The sequence below is a fragment of the Barbus barbus genome, assembly GCF_936440315.1.
Source record: "Barbus barbus genome assembly, chromosome: 7".
NCBI classification, from domain to species: Eukaryota; Metazoa; Chordata; class Actinopteri; order Cypriniformes; family Cyprinidae; genus Barbus; species Barbus barbus.
In genome coordinates this window covers 6,154,602-6,176,662 of record NC_136735.1, presented here as the reverse complement: position 1 = coordinate 6,176,662, position 22,061 = coordinate 6,154,602, and the positions used below count along the sequence as shown (strand labels likewise).

The following is a 22,061-nucleotide window of genomic DNA, read 5'->3' as shown; positions in this document are numbered from 1 at the left end:
TGTGTCTGAGAGACAGTGAGTGTGAGTGAGTGTGTGTGTGTGTGTGTCTGAGAGACTGTGAGTGTGAGTGTGTGTGTGTGTGTGTGTGTTACCTCGCAAGCAGCTTGGCTATTGTTAAATTGTTTGGTCAAGAGTTCAATCCACTGCAGCATTGTGGGCTGAGAGAAAAAAGAATGAAAAAATTAACTTACAAGAGCAAAAAACAATTATTAAACACTACATGTCATCAGGTCTCTCCTGCAAATTACAATACAAGAACAATAGAAAAACAACAGAAGAGAAGTCCATCTCACCTTTTCTTTGGAGTGGATGAATGTCTCCAGAACAAATGATGTGCTGAGCTGTGAGAGAAAGAGAGGAAAACGACTCTATTATGAACCTCACTATTTCTCTGTGGACAATAGCTCAAAATGATTCATCTGAAAATATAGATGCTTCATGAGTTGGTGTTGTGCTGCTCTGAAAATGCTGTTTCAGGTGGACAGACTCACCTTAGCCGTCATGAGCGACACGGATTTAGGATCCGGTAAAGTGCTGGGAATACTGCTGCACAGCTGCCACATAAAGCTACAGATGAATGAAAATGAACATAGAAGAGAATGAAAGGACAGGTCATATAAATACATTGTGTAATACAATTTTTACATTGAAAAATAAAACAGAACAGAAAATAAGAAAAGATAACAAATTAACATATAAGGAGAGTAGAATGAGGAGAGAAAAACTGCATAGACATTATATATGACTATACATAAATAGAAACAATGAATAAAAAGAAAAGACAAAATAATTAAAAAGTTATCAAAGACATCCTTGTACAAAGTTTTGTGAAATTGTTCTAGACTGTTCTCCTACCCAAAGTATGTGTGTTCAAAGATGTTCTTGTCTTGGAGAAACTGCATGTTATCGTGCCAGATCCACTGTTAGAGAGAGAGACGGAGAGAGAGATGAGCTGTCAGTGAAATGCTCAGATGTGTGCAGTGAAGAGCGAGGCTAATGTACAGTGAGGTCTGTACCTCCAGAAGGTCAGGAGAAATGTCAAAGTTAAAGTCCTTCCCATTCTCCTCCTCCACCTCCACTCTCTTATAGAACAGCATGTAGGCACTGTGGGTCTGAAAGACAGACAAACCTTTGTTTGCAGAGCATTTCTGAGGATTCTCAAGCAAAACTTATTTTAAAAAAAAAAAAATATATATATATATATATATATATTATTGTTATTATTATAATTTTAACAATTATAATAAATATAAAAAAATTGATATAGTAATAAGAATCAATTATTATTTATTACTATAAAAATAATATCTAAAATTAATTTGATTAATCAATCATATTTATTACTATTCTGTGATTTTATAATTATGATTATTGTTATTATTATCATGAAACCAACCTTCTCAAAGGAGAAATCCATGAACTTGTCTGTGACAGAGTCGTATGTTTTTGTCTGAAATGAGACGAGAGCATTTTTGAATGAAAACAACATTAACTTGATTTTTACATTAGTCTATCCTAAATGTATATAGGATGACTTGATCAGGTGGGAAAAACATCAAGAAAACCTACTGTCATCTCTCCACCAAAACACTCTGAGGCCAACTGGGCCGAATCAAACGGCTTCACCTCTGCGTCGTTAAACAGATACCTGCAGCAGGAAATGACATCACAAACACATACAATGGTCAATTATCAACAGCAAACGTCGAGGTAAAATGGTTCAGTAGATAAAAATGCAGCGTGAATGATCACCATTTGTTGTTGCGGTAAGCGTGTGGGTTGATGATGTCCCTGATGAAGCTGTAATAATGGCCGCCGTCCGCCGTCCCCGTGTGCACCGTCACACCGATCAGGTCATACTCGTAACTCTCCGCCACTTTGGCATCACTGTCGTCACGGAAACCTGCAAATGAGATCACGATTAGCTGACTGGAGAAGACAAACGCGGTTTAAAAACACAGTGTTTAGCAGATCAATCGCTATACCTTCCTTCCTGTCTCCTTTGGCCATGAGGAAGTCCTCGGTGTACGGCGTCATGTCCAGCCGCAGCGGGAAAGAAAAGTGCGTGTTTACTTTTTCCTTCATCATGGTCACCATGTTGAACGTGTAGCGCATGGTGTTAAAGCTCAAGATCCGCGGGAGCTTCTTAAAACAAGCCCTGAGAGACAGAAAGAGATGTCATAAAATACTCAGGTGCCTTAAGAGAAAGATTTCCAGTCTCCGAGGAGGAAAAGAGCAAACTACCGTTTTTCAGCACGGACTTTCTTCCCACACTGAGAGCAGGTGTACATGTTATCACCCTCCAGAGTGTCCTTAATGGTCACCTCATCCAGAGACTCCTGAAACACAGAGAAAGAGACACAGATGACTTTTTAATATTAGTTTTAGGGGTTGATGTTGTGTGACAGTGATGGTTTCCGTAGCTCTTAATTGGGGGAAATAAAAGGACTTGAAATGCTCTGTTTAACTCCTTGACTTATTACTGATATAACCAACAGGATAACCCCGTCACATTACTTAGATTATATACCTTACTCAAGCAGCATATTAGAATGATTTCTGAAGACTGGTGTAACGATGCTGAAAATTCAGCTTTGATCACAGGAATAAATTACATTTTACAATATATTCAAACAGAAAACAGTATTTAAGTTATATAGAAAAAATATTTCTATATATTTAATTTTTTTTATTTTTTTATTAAGGCTTTTTTTGATATAATGTCTTAATCTCATTCAATCTCTGTAATGTAATCTCACATTACGAGAGTAATATAACGTTATTTTATTTTTGTCAACAAGGTACAAACATAAATGGTCTTGAGCAGAATATCATTATTTTTTATACTTATTTTGGCCTCATCAAGCTCTGTCATGGGAAAAAGTGACTGATCAATTTTTTGCAGACAAAATATTTAGGGCTGCCCCCTAATAGTCGACTAATCGTCTATGTGGTCATAATATGTAAGTATTATTAGTAAACATGCATAAAGGCGCATCACTACTGCGGAGATGACGAGTCAGTGTCGCTGAGTTCATCTCTTAAACTGAAAAAAAAAACACTAGTTTATCAAATTATTAAAACGTTAATGCAGTCTCTTTACTGTTTTTCCCTGACACATTCATAATAATTACTTGTGCCTGTGTGCTGTAGCAAGCTTTATGCGTGTTCTTGAGAGATTATTACACTATGTGGGCAATTAAAGGCTCATAATAATGTTTTAAATGGTTTATTAATAAATGTGTGATTAGTCGACTAATGCTTAAAATGAACGACTACTAGTTGACCAGAAAAGTGCTTAGTCGAGGGCAGCCCTAAAAATATTTCTCTTGGCACAAAGTTATTATTAACAGTCAAGGCTATTATTAGCCATTTTTCCACTGACCCACCCAAAACATGTTGATTGTAATAACGTTTTTCAAAAGATTATGGATTACTAATTATGGAAAACTTTATTTCCAATTACAATGCATGATTTATTACAAGACATAAAAACAGAGCTAGAAATTAGAATAATAAATTACTTAGTAAACAAATCAAATATTAAGTGAATCAATACAAAATTATTGAAATTATATAGTGCTTTAGCATTAGTACCTACAGGCTACCATCACATAACATCTAAAAAATCAGCCATTGAAAAACCTGTATTGGGTAGCTAATCCTTTAAATCCTGTTCCTGTTAATGACCTGTACACACAGAGCATGAGTTTCCTTCTGAGGAGTATGTTTGTGTGTGTGTAACTGAGAAACACTCACATAGATGTTCTTCATATCGGCCACCTGACATCTGACTGTGTAAAACTCCTCAGCCGTCTGACTCACGTGATCACAGTCCTACACACACACAGATATCCAATTACACGCTCATCCACCACCTCTCTCTTTCAGAAAATACACATTACATACAAGAGCTGCAGGTTCACACAGCTCAGTCTTACCAGAGAAACCACATTATTGGTGATGACACCTCCAAACAGCGTTTTGACTGTGTTTTTCTGAAACGACAAACACACAAGCATTACACGTCTGTGACTATTTCACTAAGCACGCTCAAAGCTGTTTGAGAGACGGATGTCGTACCAGGTCCTGAGACATCTCCTCTATCTTGGTGATGAGGTCTGTGAAGAACTCGGTCATGTCTTTCTGCTCTCCTGTGTTCAGAGGCTGTTTGTCCATCGTGTAGGTCTTACAGAAGGGACGAGGGTTGTACGCTTTCCTCTCGCTCTCCTGCACATGAGCACCAGAGAACCATTAAAATCACATCACGTCTGAAGTCATGAGAGGGCATCACATCATGTGATGAAGTCACGTACCATTAGATAGGTGAACATCTTCTGCAGCTCCAGCAACGTGGTCTTATGTTTAATGTCCTCTGAATACTGTAAATAAACAAATATTACTATAATACATAAATCCAACAACATCCAGAAGCACTTTAAACTATACAATGGTGTCTGTGTGTTATTAAACAATAAGCCATGCAGGAAGGTACATTTCAATTATTTCAACTGCGGTAAAATGATGGTAACGCATGGCCTGTCTTGTATTAGTGCATTTAAGACATGACAGCATAATTATGCTTTTATTCAGCAAGGATGTATTTAATCATTCAAAAGAGGCAGTAAAGACATTTATAATATTACAAAAGATTTTTTATTTCAAATAAATGCTGTTCTTTTGAACTCTGTATTCAGCACAAAATCCTGAAATTAATATATATATCATAGTTTTACGGAAAAATATTCAGTTATTTCAATAATCAGAAATGTTTCTTATGCAGCAAATCAGCATATTAGAGTGATTTCTGAAGGATCATGTGACATTGAAGACTGGAGTAATGATGCTGAAAATTCAGCTTTGCATCACAGGAGTAAATTATATTTTAGTATATATTACAAACAGAAAAGAGATCTCATCAGATCTGACTGTCAGCTTTATGAACTCACTTTAGCAGTAAAGACGGCCTGTCTGGCCTCTGGGATCATGTAGAGCTGCTGGATGGTGGAGGCCAGGTAACACGTGGCGCCCAGGTTAGTCAATCCCACAAAACGACACTCGGCTCGGACATCATCATGGGGCCAATAATCCCATTTATAAGGAGCATGAGACGCTAAAAGACCAAACACCAAAGATCAAACCAAGGCATGTGTGTACATACATAAGTATGCATTTATCAGTGATGATATTATTAACAAACACTAAAAATAAATTAAAGTAAATTAAAATTGTTTTCGTTAATTGAAATTAGGCTACACACACATATATAAAAATATATATAAATAGTCATGAAAATTAGAAGTTTTGTCTTGGCAACTAAAATAAAATAGATTTTTAAGTCAAAATTAAAATTTAAAAAACAAACAAACAAGAAAAAGCTAAAAAAAAAGAAACATTTAAAAACAAAAACTAATAATAACGTCATGTCAATTTTGTGTGTTTTTTAATACTTGTGAGATATAAAAGCATAGTGAAAACTCCTAAAATCAATTTATGAGGACAACCTTGTTAATAAATAAGATGATTTGGTTTCTGCTGTTGTCTACATATAAATAAGCGTTAAAGTTAAAAACAAAATACAAATATAATAAAAATGAAAATGGCAACACTTTATAATAACCTTCCTTAGTTAACTTTAGCTCATGCATTAACTAATGATGAGCAATATGCTTGTTACAGCATTTCTGAATCTTAGTCAATATAAATATACCTGTTCCTTGTTAGTTCATGATAGCTCAGGTTCTTTAAATAATATTAACAGATACAAGTTTTGTTTCAAAAGAAAAATATTAGTACTTGTTGAAATTAGCATTAACTATGATTAATTAATGCTTTAGAAGAACTTTTCAATGTTAATTCATGTTAAAGAATGTGGTTAACTAAGGAAGTTTATAGTATCCAGTGTTACCAAAAATCTAATCAGCCTAATTTAAAAGCAACAGAGATGTCCACAGAAAACCACTGCAACACACTTGTGGTTGTAGTGCTCACCCTGCATGTGCTGCGACATGACCCAGTTGTGCAGCAGTCTGTAGTTCTCCACCGAACCCTTGACCACCTCCACCAGCAGGTCGTAGGCTGCGGCGCGGGCCGCAGGACTCTTGCATTTGGGCTGCTGTCGGTCCTTCAGGCTGGGCAACAGGAACAGCAGGTCATACGTGTCCCTGAGGAACTCCTGACCCTCCCGGGAAAACTTAAAGGGAGGCTTGTGCTTCAGGACGCTGGTGGCCAGACGCAGGAGACCCGTCAGACCGTCGTCCTCGATCGCCCCGTCCTGCTGGTCCAAAATCTCACGACTGCAAGAGGACAAACAACAAGTGTTTAGAAAGATAAATGATGCATTTTTGCTCAATTACTTTCTAGAAGCATAATGTTTCCAGTGATTTTCCACTCTAGTCTAACTAATAAAGTTTGTTTGCTTGTGGCTGCGCTCTGAAGGAGCAAGTTAAAGGTTCAGAAGGAAACTGATGCAGTAACCCTAGCAAAAGGAGCGTGTTTGACCTGCGGATGCAGTCGGCGAGGTGTCGCGCCAGGGCGTCCAGGTCCAGCAGGGTGGTCTGACTGGCGTCTTTCACGTGGATGTTGTCAATGAGTTTACAGAGCAGCCAGAAATACTCCTTACAGCCGGTGCGAAACATGGCCTCCTCCTCAAAATCCTCCACCTGCACCGGCAAAACAACACACACATCCACTCATTTAAAAGAACTGTGCACCCAAAAAAGAAATGGGTAAATAACACTGAGCCAGCACTTAAGAAGAGTTGCTATCATTAACTAAAACTAAAAAAAAGATTTGTGTTCACTGATATAAAGCTGAAATAGAATTAAAATAGAAATATAGGCCTGGTTTCACAGACAAGGCTTAAGGCTAGTCCCAGACTAAAATGCATGTTTGAGCTGTCTCAACTGAAAATGATCTTGCTCTTACATGTCTTAAAATATGTCAGTGCCATTGTTCTGTCTCAAGATGCACACCTCAAACATTTTTCTAAGGCATTTTTATTAAAGCTGCATAGAAAGCATCTTAATTTAACTGAGCCCTAGTCCTGGCTTAAACTAAGCCCCATCTGTGAAACCGAGACAATGTAATTCAATTTATATTATTTATTTAATTTTTGTTTATATTTAAATAATAAATATAAAAATTTGCAACAAAAATAAAACGTAATAAAACATAAGTCCTAAAATTACTAACTGAAATAAAATTAAAACTGAAATAAAATTTTTTAAAATATTTACAACAATAAAAAGCCATTTCTAAAACGCAAATCAATTAAATTTAAAAATGTCATTCTAATTTTTAATGACTATTTAGAAATATAAACAACTAAAAATAATAAAAAAAACAGACAAAGCATTATATAATATAATTATCAAAAAAAATTATAAAATTAAAATGAAAGACAAAAATATAAAAATAAAAGCTAAATCAATTTTTATACACATAAATACATAAATATAAATAAATACTAAATACTAACATAACACTGGCACATTGTGAGTGCTTGTACTTACTCTCAGGGGTTTAAGCGCTTGTGCATCTGGCAGGAACTTGAGTAGTGTGGACGCAGCGAGCAGCAGGAAGGATCTATTGATGGATTCTCCTCCCTCCAGACCTGACAGAGACAGCTTATACAGACCACTGCACGCCTCCTGACGCACCGCCATCTGCAGATAGCAACACCAAGGTCATGGGTTTGATTCCCAGAGAATGTATAAACTCTGACTCTAAACTCTATACAGATGTATACCCTTTAAAGGGTTAGTTCAACCAAAAATTAAAATTCTGTCATTAATTACTCACCCTCATGTCGTTCGAAACCCGTAAGACCTTCGTACATCTTCTGAACACAAATTAAGATTTTTTGATGAAATCTTGAGGGCTCTCTGACCCTCCATAGAGAGCAAGGATATTACCACGACCAACGCACAGAAAAGTAGCAAAGAGATCGGTAAAATAATCCATGTGACATCAGGGGTTCAACCGTAATTTTACAAAGAATACTTTTTGCGTGCAAAGAAAACATTCTCATAGCTTCTGAAAATTACGGTTGAACCACTGATGTCCTTGCTACGTTTCTGTGCGTTGAACGTGTTAATATCCTTGCTGTCTATGGCGGGTCAGAGAGCTCTCCAAATTCATCTTAATTTTTGTTCTGAAAATGAACGAAGGTCTCACGAGTTTGGAACGACATGAGAGTAATTAATGACAGAATTTCCATTTTTGGGTGAACTATCCCTTTAATGCAATGCATGTCACTTTCAATTACCCGTCTACCAAATGTGTAAATTTAACTTAAAAATAGAAATATTAATAAATAAATGGCATTCACAATGCATTTAACTTCTGGGATAAAATGCATTGCACAGAATATTCAACATTTCACAAATTTTTCATGGAAATAAAGGGATGAACTTATTTTTTTAACTGGTTTGAATAGCTATGGTTTGATTGGTTGATATAATCGTTCCCTGTCTACGTGACCTTAATTAATAGAATTTGTTTCAGAGATGGATGAAATTCATTTGTTTACCTCAGGTATGAGCAGCGTGAGCTTCTTGAGCCAGTCGTGCAGATGTTCACTATCAGCCAGGCTGGATTTCACCAGAGAACAGCAGTGAGCCCAGCTCACCAGCAGCCACATGGAGTAATGAGTCACTGCATGAACATTATTAATAATAAATATTAATGAAACGTCACCAATAACGAGAGGAAAGTAGAAACGCTGATATATAACCAATGATGTGCTTACCCTCATGTCTGGATCTGTGATCTGATTGGGCCTTCAAAACCCTGCAGGATAATCACAAGACAGAAGGGTTAAAAAAATAAAAACACAGGAAAAACTAAGTAAATAAAAAATGTGAGGAATGCTCATGTGAGGATCTTGTGTTTGCACGTGTTATTCACCTGTGCGCCAGATTGTCGTATGTGTAGGCCACGTTGATGAGCCGCTGGATGAGATTGGTGCCTTGAACAAGACTTAGGAAAACCTGACAGAGAAGACAATCTCAAAATGTAGAAAAAGCAAGCATATGCAGAGAAAAATCCATTTAGAAGCAGTTTCACACCTCTGTAAGACGAGGTATATGCAGGCCCTTCCCATGATCCCCGGCGGTTTTGCGGGACTTCCCTGGCCACGCCCTCTTCCTCTGTGTGTCCGTGAGACCAGACCAGGCAAAAACATCATGATAGGCCAGGTCCAGATCGGCTGGATCCACCGCGAACTGACAAATGAGCTTCAGCAGACACGCGAGACAGTCCAACAACCACTGCAGAGAGAGAAGAGAAGAAACGTGATATCCACCACAGCAGTCCAGCTGATGGCAGAGCTGAGTAAAAGAACGTTATATGACGTGGATGTGTTCTTGACACTCACCACAGTCCAGGATTCTTGTTCTTTCGGCTCTAAAATTGCAGAGTTAAAAATGTCCAGCAGAAGCTGAAGACCTCCAGACGACACAAACTACAGAAGAGACACAGGTGCAGTCTATTATTCACAGACATCCGTCCAGCTCAAACACACACTACACAGAGCACATGGACTCGAACATACAGGTTAACAACTACAACTCGCATAATAGTTTTACCAAAACCCATAAAAGTGGTGTTCAAATGAGTATAGTTACCTAGTTCTTACGTGAATACACAATAACAACAGATGATTTTTAGTGGAAGTGTGAGAGGAGGTGTTTGTACCTTACAACTCCAAGTGTTCTTGCTATTCTCGATCTGTTCCTCACTGGAGTCGTCAGAGTCTGGATACAGATCACTGTAACTGCCCTGAAATACAAACACACGCGTGTTTCAAGAGACAGAACATTTACAGATCTGCAGGTGTGAGTGTGATTCTGGATGTGTACCGTAGACTCGCGGTGAATCCTGCGGTTGGGTTTGCCGAGGGCCTCTATGATTTCTAAAGCGTAGAGCAGCTTATGAGGGCTCTTGATCCTCAACAGATCCTTCCAGCACAAACCATCAGATCCCTAAAGTCACGATGAGCACAAATCAAAAATCAAATCAATTTTCACTCAGAAATTAATGTCTGACACATTGACATAAATGTGAAGTAGAAAGACCATGAAATTTTAATTTAGCATAAATTTAAAGTATAAAATACATGTAAAATTTAATATGACAAATACACACAATTTCTTATTATAATGTATACGGTTTTGCCCCACAAAACTAAAAACTATTTGTTTAAATGTCAAATGAATTTTCACTTGAATTAACACACTGAATTAAATGTGAAATTTTGAAGCAGAAACATTATGCAATTTGACATTTTGAACTATTTAAAAATATAAAATGTAACAGAAAATTAACAAAATGCCTTATTAATGTCCACCATAAAACTAAAAACTATTTGTTTAATGCAAATAAACAAGCAGAAAAAAACAGAAATTGCTAATACGTTTCGACAAATTTAATTAAATATGAAATATTGAAGTAGAAAGATTTTGAAATTCATAGTAGTATAAAAAAATCTCTATAAATGTTTTAGCATATAAATAAAATTTCTCATGATGTATTCAGCTTTGTCCCAAAAAAAATATTTAATGCAAATTTAATTTAATGTTAATTTTCACTCCAAAATTGCTAATGAATTTCAATGTTGAATTAAATGTGCAATCTTGCTTTTCCAGTGCACATGTTCAGGCTAACAAACGCTAGAAATCTCTTAAATGAATAAATAGCCAGCATGGGTCATGTGACTGACCGTGTCATCAGAGATGTTCTGGAAGGCCTGGAGCATGCTGGGACACGTGGGCAGCAGCATGAGCAGCTCCCACACTCTGCGAGACAGATTCTCCGCGTGGAGGTGCAGCTCCTCACAGCGAACACTCTGCAGGAGGAAACACACTGGATTGAATACTGGTTTAACTCAGTCTGGGCCGGGTCTGAGGCATGGGGCCGGCATTACCTCAGTGCTGTGCTGGGGCCTGTCGGGGCCGGGCGGTTTGAAGCAGGCCAGCATCTCCAGCAGGTCGAAGAGGGTGGTGAGGTGGGGCTCCTGCAGGAGCAGCAGCATGGGGATGTGTTCCTTCTGAGGGGGCGGCAGGCACGATGCCGGCAACTGGACTCCCTCACCCTTCCTCTCCCTCCGCGGAGCGCCCAGAGACACAAACACCATCTGACCGCACACACAAACATCTCTTAGCGTTTTATGTCTAGTGTTGTGGGTTCACAGGTGTATGTGGATCTGTTTGGTCACCTGCATGTCCTTGAAGCCGAGCTCGTGAAGGGTCTTCTCATCATAGTCTGTGGTCAGCTCGTGTCCTGAAGAGATCATGCGCACCGGACCCATCAGACCACCTGCACATAAACAAACATATCAAGACTTTACCAGTCAAACCCCACTACAAAACGTAGCCATGTCAACATTCATTTGAACTTTTGACTGATTATAAGTTAACTAATTTTACAAATTCACAAATATATAAATTAGTAAATAAATAAAATGTCTTATTAATAGCAGATTTTTGACCCAAACTACTAAAAACTATTTGTAAATATCATATGTAGATAAATATTGCCCCAAACTTACAAATATTCTTTAATTCACAGAATGCTGCTATATGTGACCCTGGACCACAAAACCAGTCATAAGGGTCAATTTTTTGAAACTGAGATTTATACATCATCTGAAAGCTGAATAAATGTGTTTTAAATTGATGTGTGGTTTGTTAGGATAGGGCAACATTTGTCTGAGATACAACTATTTGAAAATCTGATGGTGCAAAAAAATCTAAATATTGAGAAAATCGCCTTTAAAGTTGTTCAAATTAAGTTCTTAGCAATGCATAATACTAATCAAAAATGAAGTTTTGATATGTTTACAGCAGAAAATTTACAAAGTATCTTCATGGAACATGATCCTAATGATTTTTGGCATAAAAGAAAAATCAATAATTTTGACCCATTCAATGTAGGGATGTCAACGATTAATCGACGATCGAGTAATTGTCGATAAGCGATGTAATCGATAAAAACTATCGATGGCCGATTAAGCAGTTTCATTTTGGGGTGCGTGCGGCTCATGCGCAAAACACGTGCACGTGTGTACACGTTTGTCTGTGAGTGACGGTGAAGGGGCTGGGTCACGAAAATAATTTACTTCGCTTTGATAGGGCTGCGAGCACGCGAGCAGGACAGATAGCTACTTTTCATTCATACAGCTTGTTAATTCGTTCATACGACATTAATTTGTGGCCACTGTCCGCGTTTCATTAATTTGTTCCCTAGAAAACCCATGAATTTAAATGCGAGAGCAATTTATGTAACAAATTCTTAATTCATGGCCACGAAATCTTTCATTTCCCCCCACATGTTTACCACAGTAAGAGATGCGAAAACAGTGATTGATTTAAATGTATGCGCTCGAACGGCATGAATCCAAAAGCATGGTCGCAATGCAACATTTGCCTGCTAACCAATTATTTCTCTTATTAATAAAGCTTTGTACCTCACTTGTGTCATAATACTCGCATTAAAATGTTTCAAATGGGTAACAGTGTGTTTTCCCGTTGCAACGCCGGTGGTTTTGGAAACGGATCACTGACCGCACGTCACAGCCCCACGCGCCGTACTTGCATTTAGGATCATTTTATTTTAAATCCCAATAATGTCAATTGCAAACATTGCGACGATGTTTTAAAATAAAACGAGCACCATGAAACCATTTAAAAAGGTGCATTCAGCGGTCTCCGTGACAGAATATGAAACAACCCACAAAATTATAATGATCCCGTGCGTAACTACGGCGCGCTCTCTTCATTTTATCAACTGATCACAATCACATCCATTCATTTTACGATCCTGCTACTAGCCTTTTATTTAGACTAAAAACCCCTTTCATTCGGGTGAGGAAGCTGGCGTTTTGAGTGGCATTTGCACATCCTGTCATGCCGGTGACTATATGCTCCTGCAATAGATGCATTTTGCAGTATTAAGGTTAACGATGAATCGATTAATTGATCGTTAATTTAAACGACGATTGATTGTGGAAATCGAAAACTGACATCCCTAATACAATGTATTTTTGGATATTGCTACAAATATACCCCAGCGACTTAAGACTGGTTTTGTGGTCCAGGGTCACATATGAACATTCATTTGAACTTTTGACTGATAAGTTTTAACTAATTTTACAAATTCACAAATGCACATAAGAGATCAGTGTATACTGTATATACATACACAAGCATATATACATATATATCTCATACATACAATTTATGTATTATTAAATATTGTATATAGAAATTCTACATTTAAATATATATATTCAATATATTTAAATTATAATATCTGGATGTATAAAGATGTACACAGACAGATTAAAATATTTATATTACATAATATATATATAAAATCTCCAAAATATAAAATTACCAAAAAAGAAAAAATAACTAATTATATATTAATAAATACTGCATATATAAATTTCAAAATATCAGTTGAAGTTTTGTTTGAGGTTCAGATGCGATAGAGTCACAGTCATCCAGTAGTGAGTGTGTGTGTGTGTGCTTTTTGTGTGCATGTACCTGGGAAGTCCTGCTGGCGGCTGGTCTGACCGAACTCCTGCAGCTGGGCCTGCTGGCTGAGCTGATCCTTCTGAAGGTTCTCGTACCAGTGTGTGACCTCTGCCCTCAGATCAGCCACCTGATCGCTGGGATACATTTCGATGGTCATCTGCACACACACACAGAAAGCTTTATTAAACCCAGACTGAGCAGGCACCAGCGATGAGGAAGATGATGATGATGAAGGCGTACCTTGTCAGGCAGTCCTGCTGGCTGACACACGATCCTGAGCGGGAGAGACTGTTTATCACTCAGAGCTTTCAGATGACTGCTGATCCCTGTGCCCTCGATCTGCCACTGCCGCAGGTGATACGCAAACCTGAACACACACACACACACACCAGATTTGAGCAGACTGAGACTCACAGTGTGTTTACACTCATGTAAATGCCTTTACTGTGCTCTTTTACAGGGTGAAGGTCATAGAGGTTTCTGGCATTCTGTCAGCGTATTCAGTGTCCATTCAAATTTTGATATCAGAAAAATGTGAAATGCCCATGATTTCTCACGTAAACATGGTTGTCTTGCAGTGGCCGTGACGGAGTGTGTGTACCTGCGTCTGAAGGCCTCCAGGTGTGTTTTGAGCAGCAGCAGTCCTCTCTCTATGATGGTCAGGCTGGAGTGGGCGTCTTTCTCCAGGTTAGCAGACGCCATCATCAAGCTCTCCATGCACTTACTGATGAACTCCTGCTCCTTCTCCAGACCCGTTTTACCTGCGGTAACACACACTAATAAATACATCGCATTACACACTCACATATATTCAGAACACAAAAGCACAACCATCAAACTCCAATGGGACAAATTGCAGATTTAATCTATGCCACCAAATGATGGAAAAACACCAGCCATTTGATGGATTTGTCAGTTCATCAAAATCAAAACTCAACCCTTATTATCAATCTTAGTATAAGAGAGATGTTTCTTACAACCAGTGTTATTTCAGTATTATAGTTTTTATACATTTTCTTTTAGTTTTAAAATTAATAAGTTAAACAAACTTTTTTTTTAGGTTTCATTTTAATTTGTTACTTTTTTTAGTCATTTTAATTTTATTATATTTTGAATATTACCATTTAGGCTTCATTATTCTTCTTTCAGCTTTTACAGTTATTAACTTCCAGACTTTTTTGCCATCTAATATTTAAATTTTTTATTTAATATTATTTAATTTTTATTTTTTTATTATTTTTTATTATTTTATTTAATTTATTTAATGCTTTTAATATTTTTAGTTAACGATAATAACCCTGCTAACAACATGACAATAAAATTTAAAATCAATACTTTCCAGGTAAAACTTTTTAAAAAACATTCAAGAAAATAATTTAAAAAAATATCCAGCAGTATTAAAAGCTAAAAACAAAAAAGGTTTCTTTCTGCATCTAATCTAATCTAAATAAACACTGATCTGACATCAGCTGAATGATGACACTAGGGTGTTCAGCTGAGCTGCTTATCACTGAATTGAACTTGTTTCAATGAATTAACTTTCTACAGTTACTGAACTGAACCGAACAAATACTGAACTGACTTGACGGTAGTACTGTCCTGCCAGTTAATGTGTAGCAAAATTTAGATTAGCCTCATTTTTGAAGTTTGAATCACATATTCTGTTCCTTTGTTTAATACCGTCAAACTGCTTTGAATCTCGATTGCATAAAGGGCTATTAAAATACAGGTGATTTGATGATGAAAATTGAGAAGTTATAAAATTGAATTATGGTTAAGAATTCTGTTTACTGACCGCTGATGTAATAGGAGTTGATGTACTGGATGGCAGCACGGCTGATGTCTGCAGACTGAGCCCTCAGCGCGATTCCCCACAGCTGATCCATACCACACAACTACAGAAAGACAGAGAGAACGGTCAGGACAGAATGGACATGGACAGAAACCGGCGAGATTTTGGGATCTGCTGCTGTGAACCTCGCAGTTGGAGCTGCTGTCGTAGGCGCTGGTGGCCAGTCGAGCCAGATTACACAGATGCTGAAACAAATTGAGTCCCGTCATGCTGATCGTCTCCGGCTTCAGCTGAGGCATCTGAGAGAGAGAGAGAACCAGCCGATGAAAGATTCATTTTCACGGCACGTACTGTATAAAAGATGTGTTTCAATGATACGGTGACCAGACCTTCTCCAGGAAGAGATGTTTGTATGTCTCCATTCCCATGGCGTGCTGGTCTTTACTGCGGACCTGGTTTAGGAACCAGTGCAGGGCATCGTCGTAACACTCAGAGTCCTCCACTAAACAGTGCCACAGGATGTCCACCTGCTCCAGACTCAACCCTGACACACACACAGGCAGGATATTCATATATATAGAGTGATTCTCACATGCAGCGGTGTGAGAGAGATACTCACTGAAGTGGTCAGGTGATCCAAGCGTTGAGAACACACAGGTGAGGAACTGCAGACGCACCTGCACCTCCGCACTGTGACTGTACCTGAGACATAAAAAATTGGGGTGTTAACATAAAAAATTCAGGCAAAAGATTCTTACAGAAATTAAGATTTTTATTCAGCAAGGATCAAAAGTGACAGTAAATACATTTATAATGTTCCACATTTTTAGTTTCTTTTCTATTCATCAGAGAATCCTGAAAAAAATATTTAAAACAACTGTTTTAACGTTGATTCTAACTAAAAAAGTTTCCTGAGCAGCAAATCAGCATATTAGAATGATTTCTGAGGGATCACGAGACACTGAAGACTGGAGTAATGATGCTGAAAATTCAGCTTCATAGCAATACATTACATTTTAAAATATAATCAAATAGAAAACAGTTCTTTTAAGTTGTAATAATACTCCACAATATTACAGTTTTTACTGCATTTTTGATCAAATAAATGCAAGCTTCCATGCAAGTGTTTCAAAAACAATGAAAAAAAACCGACCCCAAATTTTTTTAGAATATAGAAATAAGTAATATAGAAATAAAGACACCAAACTTACAAAGCGAATTTGTGGCGCTGCTCTCTCACTTCCTGGATATAGTGTAACAGATCATCAAAAAAGAGCTTCATCATGTGCAGCTCTTTTTCCGCCCACCTGTAGCACAAAATTATCTATAATGCGTTCTTAAGTTCCACTTAATAACAACATGGCAAGCAATGGTGGGCAGAGTTTCTTACATGGTTATCCAATGAGTGTCATAGCTGGAGCCGAACTGCTGGAAGGTCCCAAAGAGCTTTGGCAGCAAACGCAAAGACACCACCACTGACCTGATGAACGCAAGCAGAAATGAAACAATCAAATATCTCCTACTGGACCTTAGGAAAAACCCAAACCTCTTCAGCAATTTCCTACAGCACTTCATATCTCTGTGATGGTCTCACCGATGGTTGGCGAGGTTCTCCAGACAGCCCTCGATGAAGCGCATGCGGATCTGACGGTCAGTGAACCAGCAGACCAGAGAACACAACAGCTTCTCTGCCTCATTGATCAAGCCTTCCGATAGATGGATCTAGTACCAAGACAATACCAGAAACACATCAACATGACAATCACAATCTAAATGTTAATACTTCAAATAGTCTGCTTCGAGGTAAACATACCGCATTGTCATCCTGGACCAGGTCCCACAGAAGGGTGTTTCCGTTCTTGCAAACGTTGTCCAGGTTAATGTCGGTCACCGCGTGCGCAGAGTACTGATGTTTGTGCACTGCTGGACCTGGAGCAGAACATCAGAGAGAAACTATCATGTGACTTTTGTTTAAAATCAAATTTGAGTTTTTGTAAATGAACTGTAGAATCAATAACTCAACAGAGCAATGTCCTAGCAACCACTTAGAACTCCCTAGAAACCATCAGAACAGCCTTATAAGAACAACATCCCAACTTTAACCACTTTAAACACAAAAGAAACCTAGTAATGCTCTAGCAACCATTTAGAAACACCTTAAAAACCTAGCAACACCCTAGAAACCACACAAAACATGCTAATTACCACAGAGCAACACCCTGACAAACATACAGAACACCTTTAAAAAAAACCTAGCAACGCCCTAGAAACCACCCAGAACACCCAAATTACCACAGAACAACATTCTAGAAATCATATAAACACCTTAGAAACCTAGCAACACCCTAGAAAAAAAAACCCAGAACACCCAAATTACCACAGAACAACACTTTAGAAATAATATAAACACCTTAGAAACCTAGCAACACCCTAGAAAAAAAAACCCAGAACACCCAAATTACCACAGAACAACACTTTAGAAATCATATAAACACCTTAGAAACCTAGCAACACCCTAGAAAACACCCAGAACACGCTAATTGCCATAGAGCAACACTCTAACAATCACTTAGAAACAACTTAAAACCTAGCAATGCCCTAGAAACCACCCAGCATATCCTAACACTGTGGCGGTAGTCTTAGGAGATGTGTACCTTGCACCAGATGTTCATGGTATATGGAGGCCAGGTTGGGCAGGTGCTGCTGCAGGTGTGAGCTGAGCTCAGCGTGCGAGTTGATCTGGACCAGCTCCTCCTCGCAGCCGGACTCCTCTCCGTCAAAATCCGCCATGTTCTTTTCGGATTTGGCGCTAACTTGGGAACTGCTGCAGCTCACGTCATCAGCGCTCAGCATGTCCTCTACCATGTGACTGTGGAGAGTGAGAGTTTGTGTTGAGAGTAGGTTACCAGAAGACACAACAGCATTAAAACCTAGTGAGCTGTCTACCTAGGCAACACTTTAAGGCATCAAAGCAACCTTTTAAGACACTTACTTTGAGAAGGCAATCCCAAAAAGTTCCAATGCAGTTAGGATGCTGCCTATGTAGATAGTTAGGAAGCTTACTAGGTTTTGGAACAGAGGTAACATCAATATCACATTAAAGAGGTAGCCTCACCCATCATGATGGTGGTGATGATGATGATGGTGGTGGTGATGGTGGTGATGCTGAGGGCTGATGAAGCGCCTGCAGTTGAAGAGCTCATTGCCCATGGCCTCCGTTAGGAAGTCCGCCGGTCGGGGCATGCAGGGCGGCTCCTGGGAAACAGACGCTCCGTGTGAGGAACCAATCTCTGTGCCGCCCTGCTGTGGTTGCTGGGGGTTCTGAGATTGGGAATGTGAGGAGGGATCAGCCTGCTCTCCTGATGTTCCCTCCAGGCACACGGATGAAGAAGAGCAAGGCTCGAGGATCCTAAGGGAAGACGAGACTACCATGGCAGCGGCTGCCTCGGGGGTGAAGGGAACGGATTTGGTTTTGGAAAGTCCGGGAGTGGAGGCGAAGGAGCCGGGAATGCCGGGTGGAATTCCAGGTCGCTCCGGAGGACCCTGGACCTCTCCGAGCGCTTCGCCGGCTTTGCGTTTGCGCTGCTCTGATGTAGACGGCTCCCTTGTGTCTCGGGTTTCTTTCTGAGGGCTGCCCTCGGAGGCAACGGCGGGCCTGTCGTCTTCATCGTCCTCATCATCGTCTTCGTCATCCTCGTCATCGTCCTCTTCTTCTTCCTCCTCCTCCTCTTCCTTTAGGGCCTCGCTGTCGGCCATGTCGTCGGAGTGCAGCTCGCTGCCCGGGCTGCCTGCTGACTGACTGGCTCGGCTGGATCCAGCCTCGTTGCTGGACGCCTCGCTGCGGCCGCTGCTGCTGCCCTCCTCGCCGCTGTTGGCCGTCTCGTCTGAGCTGCCCTGCAGAGACTCCTGCGGAATGGCAAAAACCACTCAAATGAAGCTGAGTGACATCTGTTTTCAAATCATATTTTGGAAAATACATTACCTCCGTGTCCGACAGCCTCTGCTGCCCTCGTTTTCCACTGCTCATGATTGGCTCATCCATCTCCATGTCACTTCCTCCACTGTGATGCGTGTCGCTGTTGTCACTGCTCTCTGGGCTTCCTGCAGGAGAACCTGGGGGAAAATTAAAATACAACTGAAATTTTATGCAAAAACTTGCTACACTGAGATCCAGAGATCTGAAGCACAGTGGCTAAATAAATGAGTAAATATATTGTAAATAAATAAATATGCTGTCAAAATTAACGCAAATTTATTTTAATGGCACTAATGTGTGATTAACGCAGTGCACATTTTCTGTTTGACCCATGGCCTAGCCCATATTTGGAGAAATGTATGCACAGTGTTGCCAACTTATCAACTTTTTTTTGGCCTAGCGACCCATCTAGAGGCTTCTTGGACAACCCTTATTTAGTTTCTGAGACTCTCCGGTACTGCCGCTCGAGCGCGAGGTCTTGCTCCCAGCGCACGAACACCTCTCTCTCTCGCTCTCATTTTATCTGCGTCTGCTCTGTTCAGAGAGCGGCAGAGGAGCAGCACTTTAAAAAAAGTTGCTTCGCTAATGTTACATGCAAGTATAGCTGAAATCACAGCAAAGCTATTGTCTTTATCTTATGTGTATTTGATTTCATCAGACAACGGCTCGATTATAAATCAGGACTTTTGTGCAGATTAACATCTTGGAAAGGAGAGCTAGTTATTTAATGGGTCACGTTTCAGTCACTATTTCATATTAATTCGGTTGTCTGACAACAGAAATAGTCAAATATATCAATGAAAAAAGAGAATTTAGCTGCATCAAAATACAGTATGTGGGCACAGAGGGGCAAACAAATGGAAAAATAAATAATAAACGCACATTTTGCATGTTCAGAAGAAGTGAGCTGCCCTGTCCTGTGAAAATGTAAACAGGCTTGTGTGCTCAGTGCAAAGAAAGAGGAGTAATGGGAACCTAGTATTTCTATGTTCTTTTTTCCATGTGCTTTATAGACATGAACAAGTTCTTTGAAAAACATCTATGACCTTTTCAAATAGGTCTAGTCTTCATGCTCTATGTTGAGTATAGTTTCACTAATAATAAACATAAATTTGCATAAAGCATCCATATTTGTCCATGCCCATGTTGATTAGAGTATTAAACACTTGCAAAATATTAATTTAAGGTACATTTGGAACTGATATGTGATTAATCACAAGTTAACTCATGACAATCATGCGATTAATCGCGATTAAATATTTTAATCGATTGATAGCCCTAAAATAAAAACATACAATTATAACAGAAGCTCTTTACACAGATGATTATCTGAGCCAATTGTGGCAAAATAAATAAATAAAATATTTTAACAGAAGCTTTACACTGGCATGACTATCTGAGCTACTGTGAACAAATAAATTAATTAAACAAATTGTTTTTGTTTCCTTTTATTACGAGAGGATAGTGTAGAGGAGACCGGAAACTCGGAAAGACCTTAATGCAATTTCGTCATATGTCGGCGCACTGCACTAGGTTTTTGCCGCCGACAAATTGAAATTCTCTACACTCAGATGCATATCTGAACCACAGTGGCTAAAAGGGTTGGGTTTCACTTGAATTTTCTCGATTTCAAAATGCATACAGGTTGCAACACCTCTCTTGCAACATGTTTATCTTATCACAAATATTATACTTGGCTTTTTCGGCTTCTGATCACAAGTGTAGCCAAACTTTGGAGTGCTTAGATTACCTGAGCAAGGTCCTCACAGATGAAGACAAACAAAAAAAACAAAAAAAAACAAACAAGGGCACACTGGAATCGAAATTTCAATTTTACAACAAGTATCTGATTCCTGACCTTACGTATCCAATTCTGGAATTGGAATTGACTGTCAATTCCCAACCCTAGTGGCTAAATAAATAAATAAACAAACAAAAATAAAATTCCTGGATAATAATTTTAAAACCTCTGAATACACAAAAACCAACTTCAAACTGAGAAATCTCAATCTCAATTCTTTGGCACGCACCTGAAAAAGCAGATGTCAAAAACAACACACCTTTCTTGTTGCCCATGGGAATATTGGTGTTGAGCAGGGAGGCGAAGGAGCTCTGTTTGGACAGCTGAGTTTTGGCTGCCAGGGCATTATTCCACAAGGCCTTGATCAGCATGGATGCCAAATACAGCGTCTACGCAAGCAGAGAAACAACTCAACATTCACATACTGTATAGCCAGGTAAAATACAGCTATTTTAGTCTATTTCAAAGTATGTTAGTAAGAGCAGTCATCTATATGACTAAAGTGACTGTGTGTAATTCTAAGCTGTGCAGATACAGTGAGAGAGCGTGTGGTACCTGTTCGGTGTGTGCGCTGGGGTGTAACCCTGACACCAGACTGAGCACGTGCCGCAGAGGAACAGGGTCTAGGTTCTTTATGAGCGAGGGGAACAGGTCATGGATGTAGCGACTGCAGTGTTTCAGCTAAAAACATAGACAAAGAGACCTGTTTAACACTACTGTATGAGGAAATAAATGAGAATCAAAGGCCGAACAGAGAAAGAGTGTATGTCTTCTTGTTTCCCACTATGATCAAAAGGACAGAATATCAGAAAATCTACTCTAAAACGTAGTAAAATCTCCACAACTGACTTGAAGACAAACCTAATATTAATATGTAGTAATGGCTCTACAGGAAACTGGAAAGAAACAAATTGCTTGCAGTGTTGTTTTAGTATTATTTATATTACTATC

The 22,061-nt window shown here is 39.0% G+C and overlaps 1 protein-coding gene across 1 annotated transcript in view; it reads right to left on the bottom strand.

The window, feature by feature from the left end:
- The window catches only part of usp34 (ubiquitin specific peptidase 34), a 47,942-nt gene that overhangs the window by 13,671 nt on the left and 12,210 nt on the right, over window positions 1-22,061 (bottom strand). The window contains exons 11-54 of the mRNA XM_079421137.1: window positions 21,666-21,791; window positions 21,370-21,499; window positions 19,316-19,446; window positions 18,449-19,239; window positions 17,988-18,202; window positions 17,147-17,262; window positions 16,928-17,055; window positions 16,724-16,813; window positions 16,545-16,640; window positions 15,953-16,035; window positions 15,723-15,877; window positions 15,519-15,632; window positions 15,337-15,436; window positions 14,143-14,302; window positions 13,782-13,908; window positions 13,551-13,698; window positions 11,219-11,319; window positions 10,928-11,137; window positions 10,724-10,849; window positions 9,864-9,986; window positions 9,700-9,783; window positions 9,380-9,466; window positions 9,072-9,272; window positions 8,911-8,993; window positions 8,753-8,793; window positions 8,534-8,658; window positions 7,515-7,667; window positions 6,502-6,662; window positions 5,992-6,296; window positions 4,950-5,113; window positions 4,317-4,382; window positions 4,084-4,230; window positions 3,942-3,998; window positions 3,760-3,837; window positions 2,245-2,339; window positions 1,986-2,158; window positions 1,753-1,903; window positions 1,570-1,648; window positions 1,397-1,450; window positions 1,017-1,112; window positions 856-920; window positions 492-567; window positions 294-341; window positions 93-158 (exon numbers count right to left, since the gene is read on the bottom strand). Coding sequence (XP_079277263.1) covers window positions 93-158; window positions 294-341; window positions 492-567; window positions 856-920; window positions 1,017-1,112; window positions 1,397-1,450; window positions 1,570-1,648; window positions 1,753-1,903; window positions 1,986-2,158; window positions 2,245-2,339; window positions 3,760-3,837; window positions 3,942-3,998; window positions 4,084-4,230; window positions 4,317-4,382; window positions 4,950-5,113; window positions 5,992-6,296; window positions 6,502-6,662; window positions 7,515-7,667; window positions 8,534-8,658; window positions 8,753-8,793; window positions 8,911-8,993; window positions 9,072-9,272; window positions 9,380-9,466; window positions 9,700-9,783; window positions 9,864-9,986; window positions 10,724-10,849; window positions 10,928-11,137; window positions 11,219-11,319; window positions 13,551-13,698; window positions 13,782-13,908; window positions 14,143-14,302; window positions 15,337-15,436; window positions 15,519-15,632; window positions 15,723-15,877; window positions 15,953-16,035; window positions 16,545-16,640; window positions 16,724-16,813; window positions 16,928-17,055; window positions 17,147-17,262; window positions 17,988-18,202; window positions 18,449-19,239; window positions 19,316-19,446; window positions 21,370-21,499; window positions 21,666-21,791 — 5,925 coding nt within the window. The remainder of the gene's footprint in view (window positions 1-92; window positions 159-293; window positions 342-491; window positions 568-855; window positions 921-1,016; window positions 1,113-1,396; window positions 1,451-1,569; window positions 1,649-1,752; window positions 1,904-1,985; window positions 2,159-2,244; window positions 2,340-3,759; window positions 3,838-3,941; window positions 3,999-4,083; window positions 4,231-4,316; window positions 4,383-4,949; window positions 5,114-5,991; window positions 6,297-6,501; window positions 6,663-7,514; window positions 7,668-8,533; window positions 8,659-8,752; window positions 8,794-8,910; window positions 8,994-9,071; window positions 9,273-9,379; window positions 9,467-9,699; window positions 9,784-9,863; window positions 9,987-10,723; window positions 10,850-10,927; window positions 11,138-11,218; window positions 11,320-13,550; window positions 13,699-13,781; window positions 13,909-14,142; window positions 14,303-15,336; window positions 15,437-15,518; window positions 15,633-15,722; window positions 15,878-15,952; window positions 16,036-16,544; window positions 16,641-16,723; window positions 16,814-16,927; window positions 17,056-17,146; window positions 17,263-17,987; window positions 18,203-18,448; window positions 19,240-19,315; window positions 19,447-21,369; window positions 21,500-21,665; window positions 21,792-22,061) is intronic.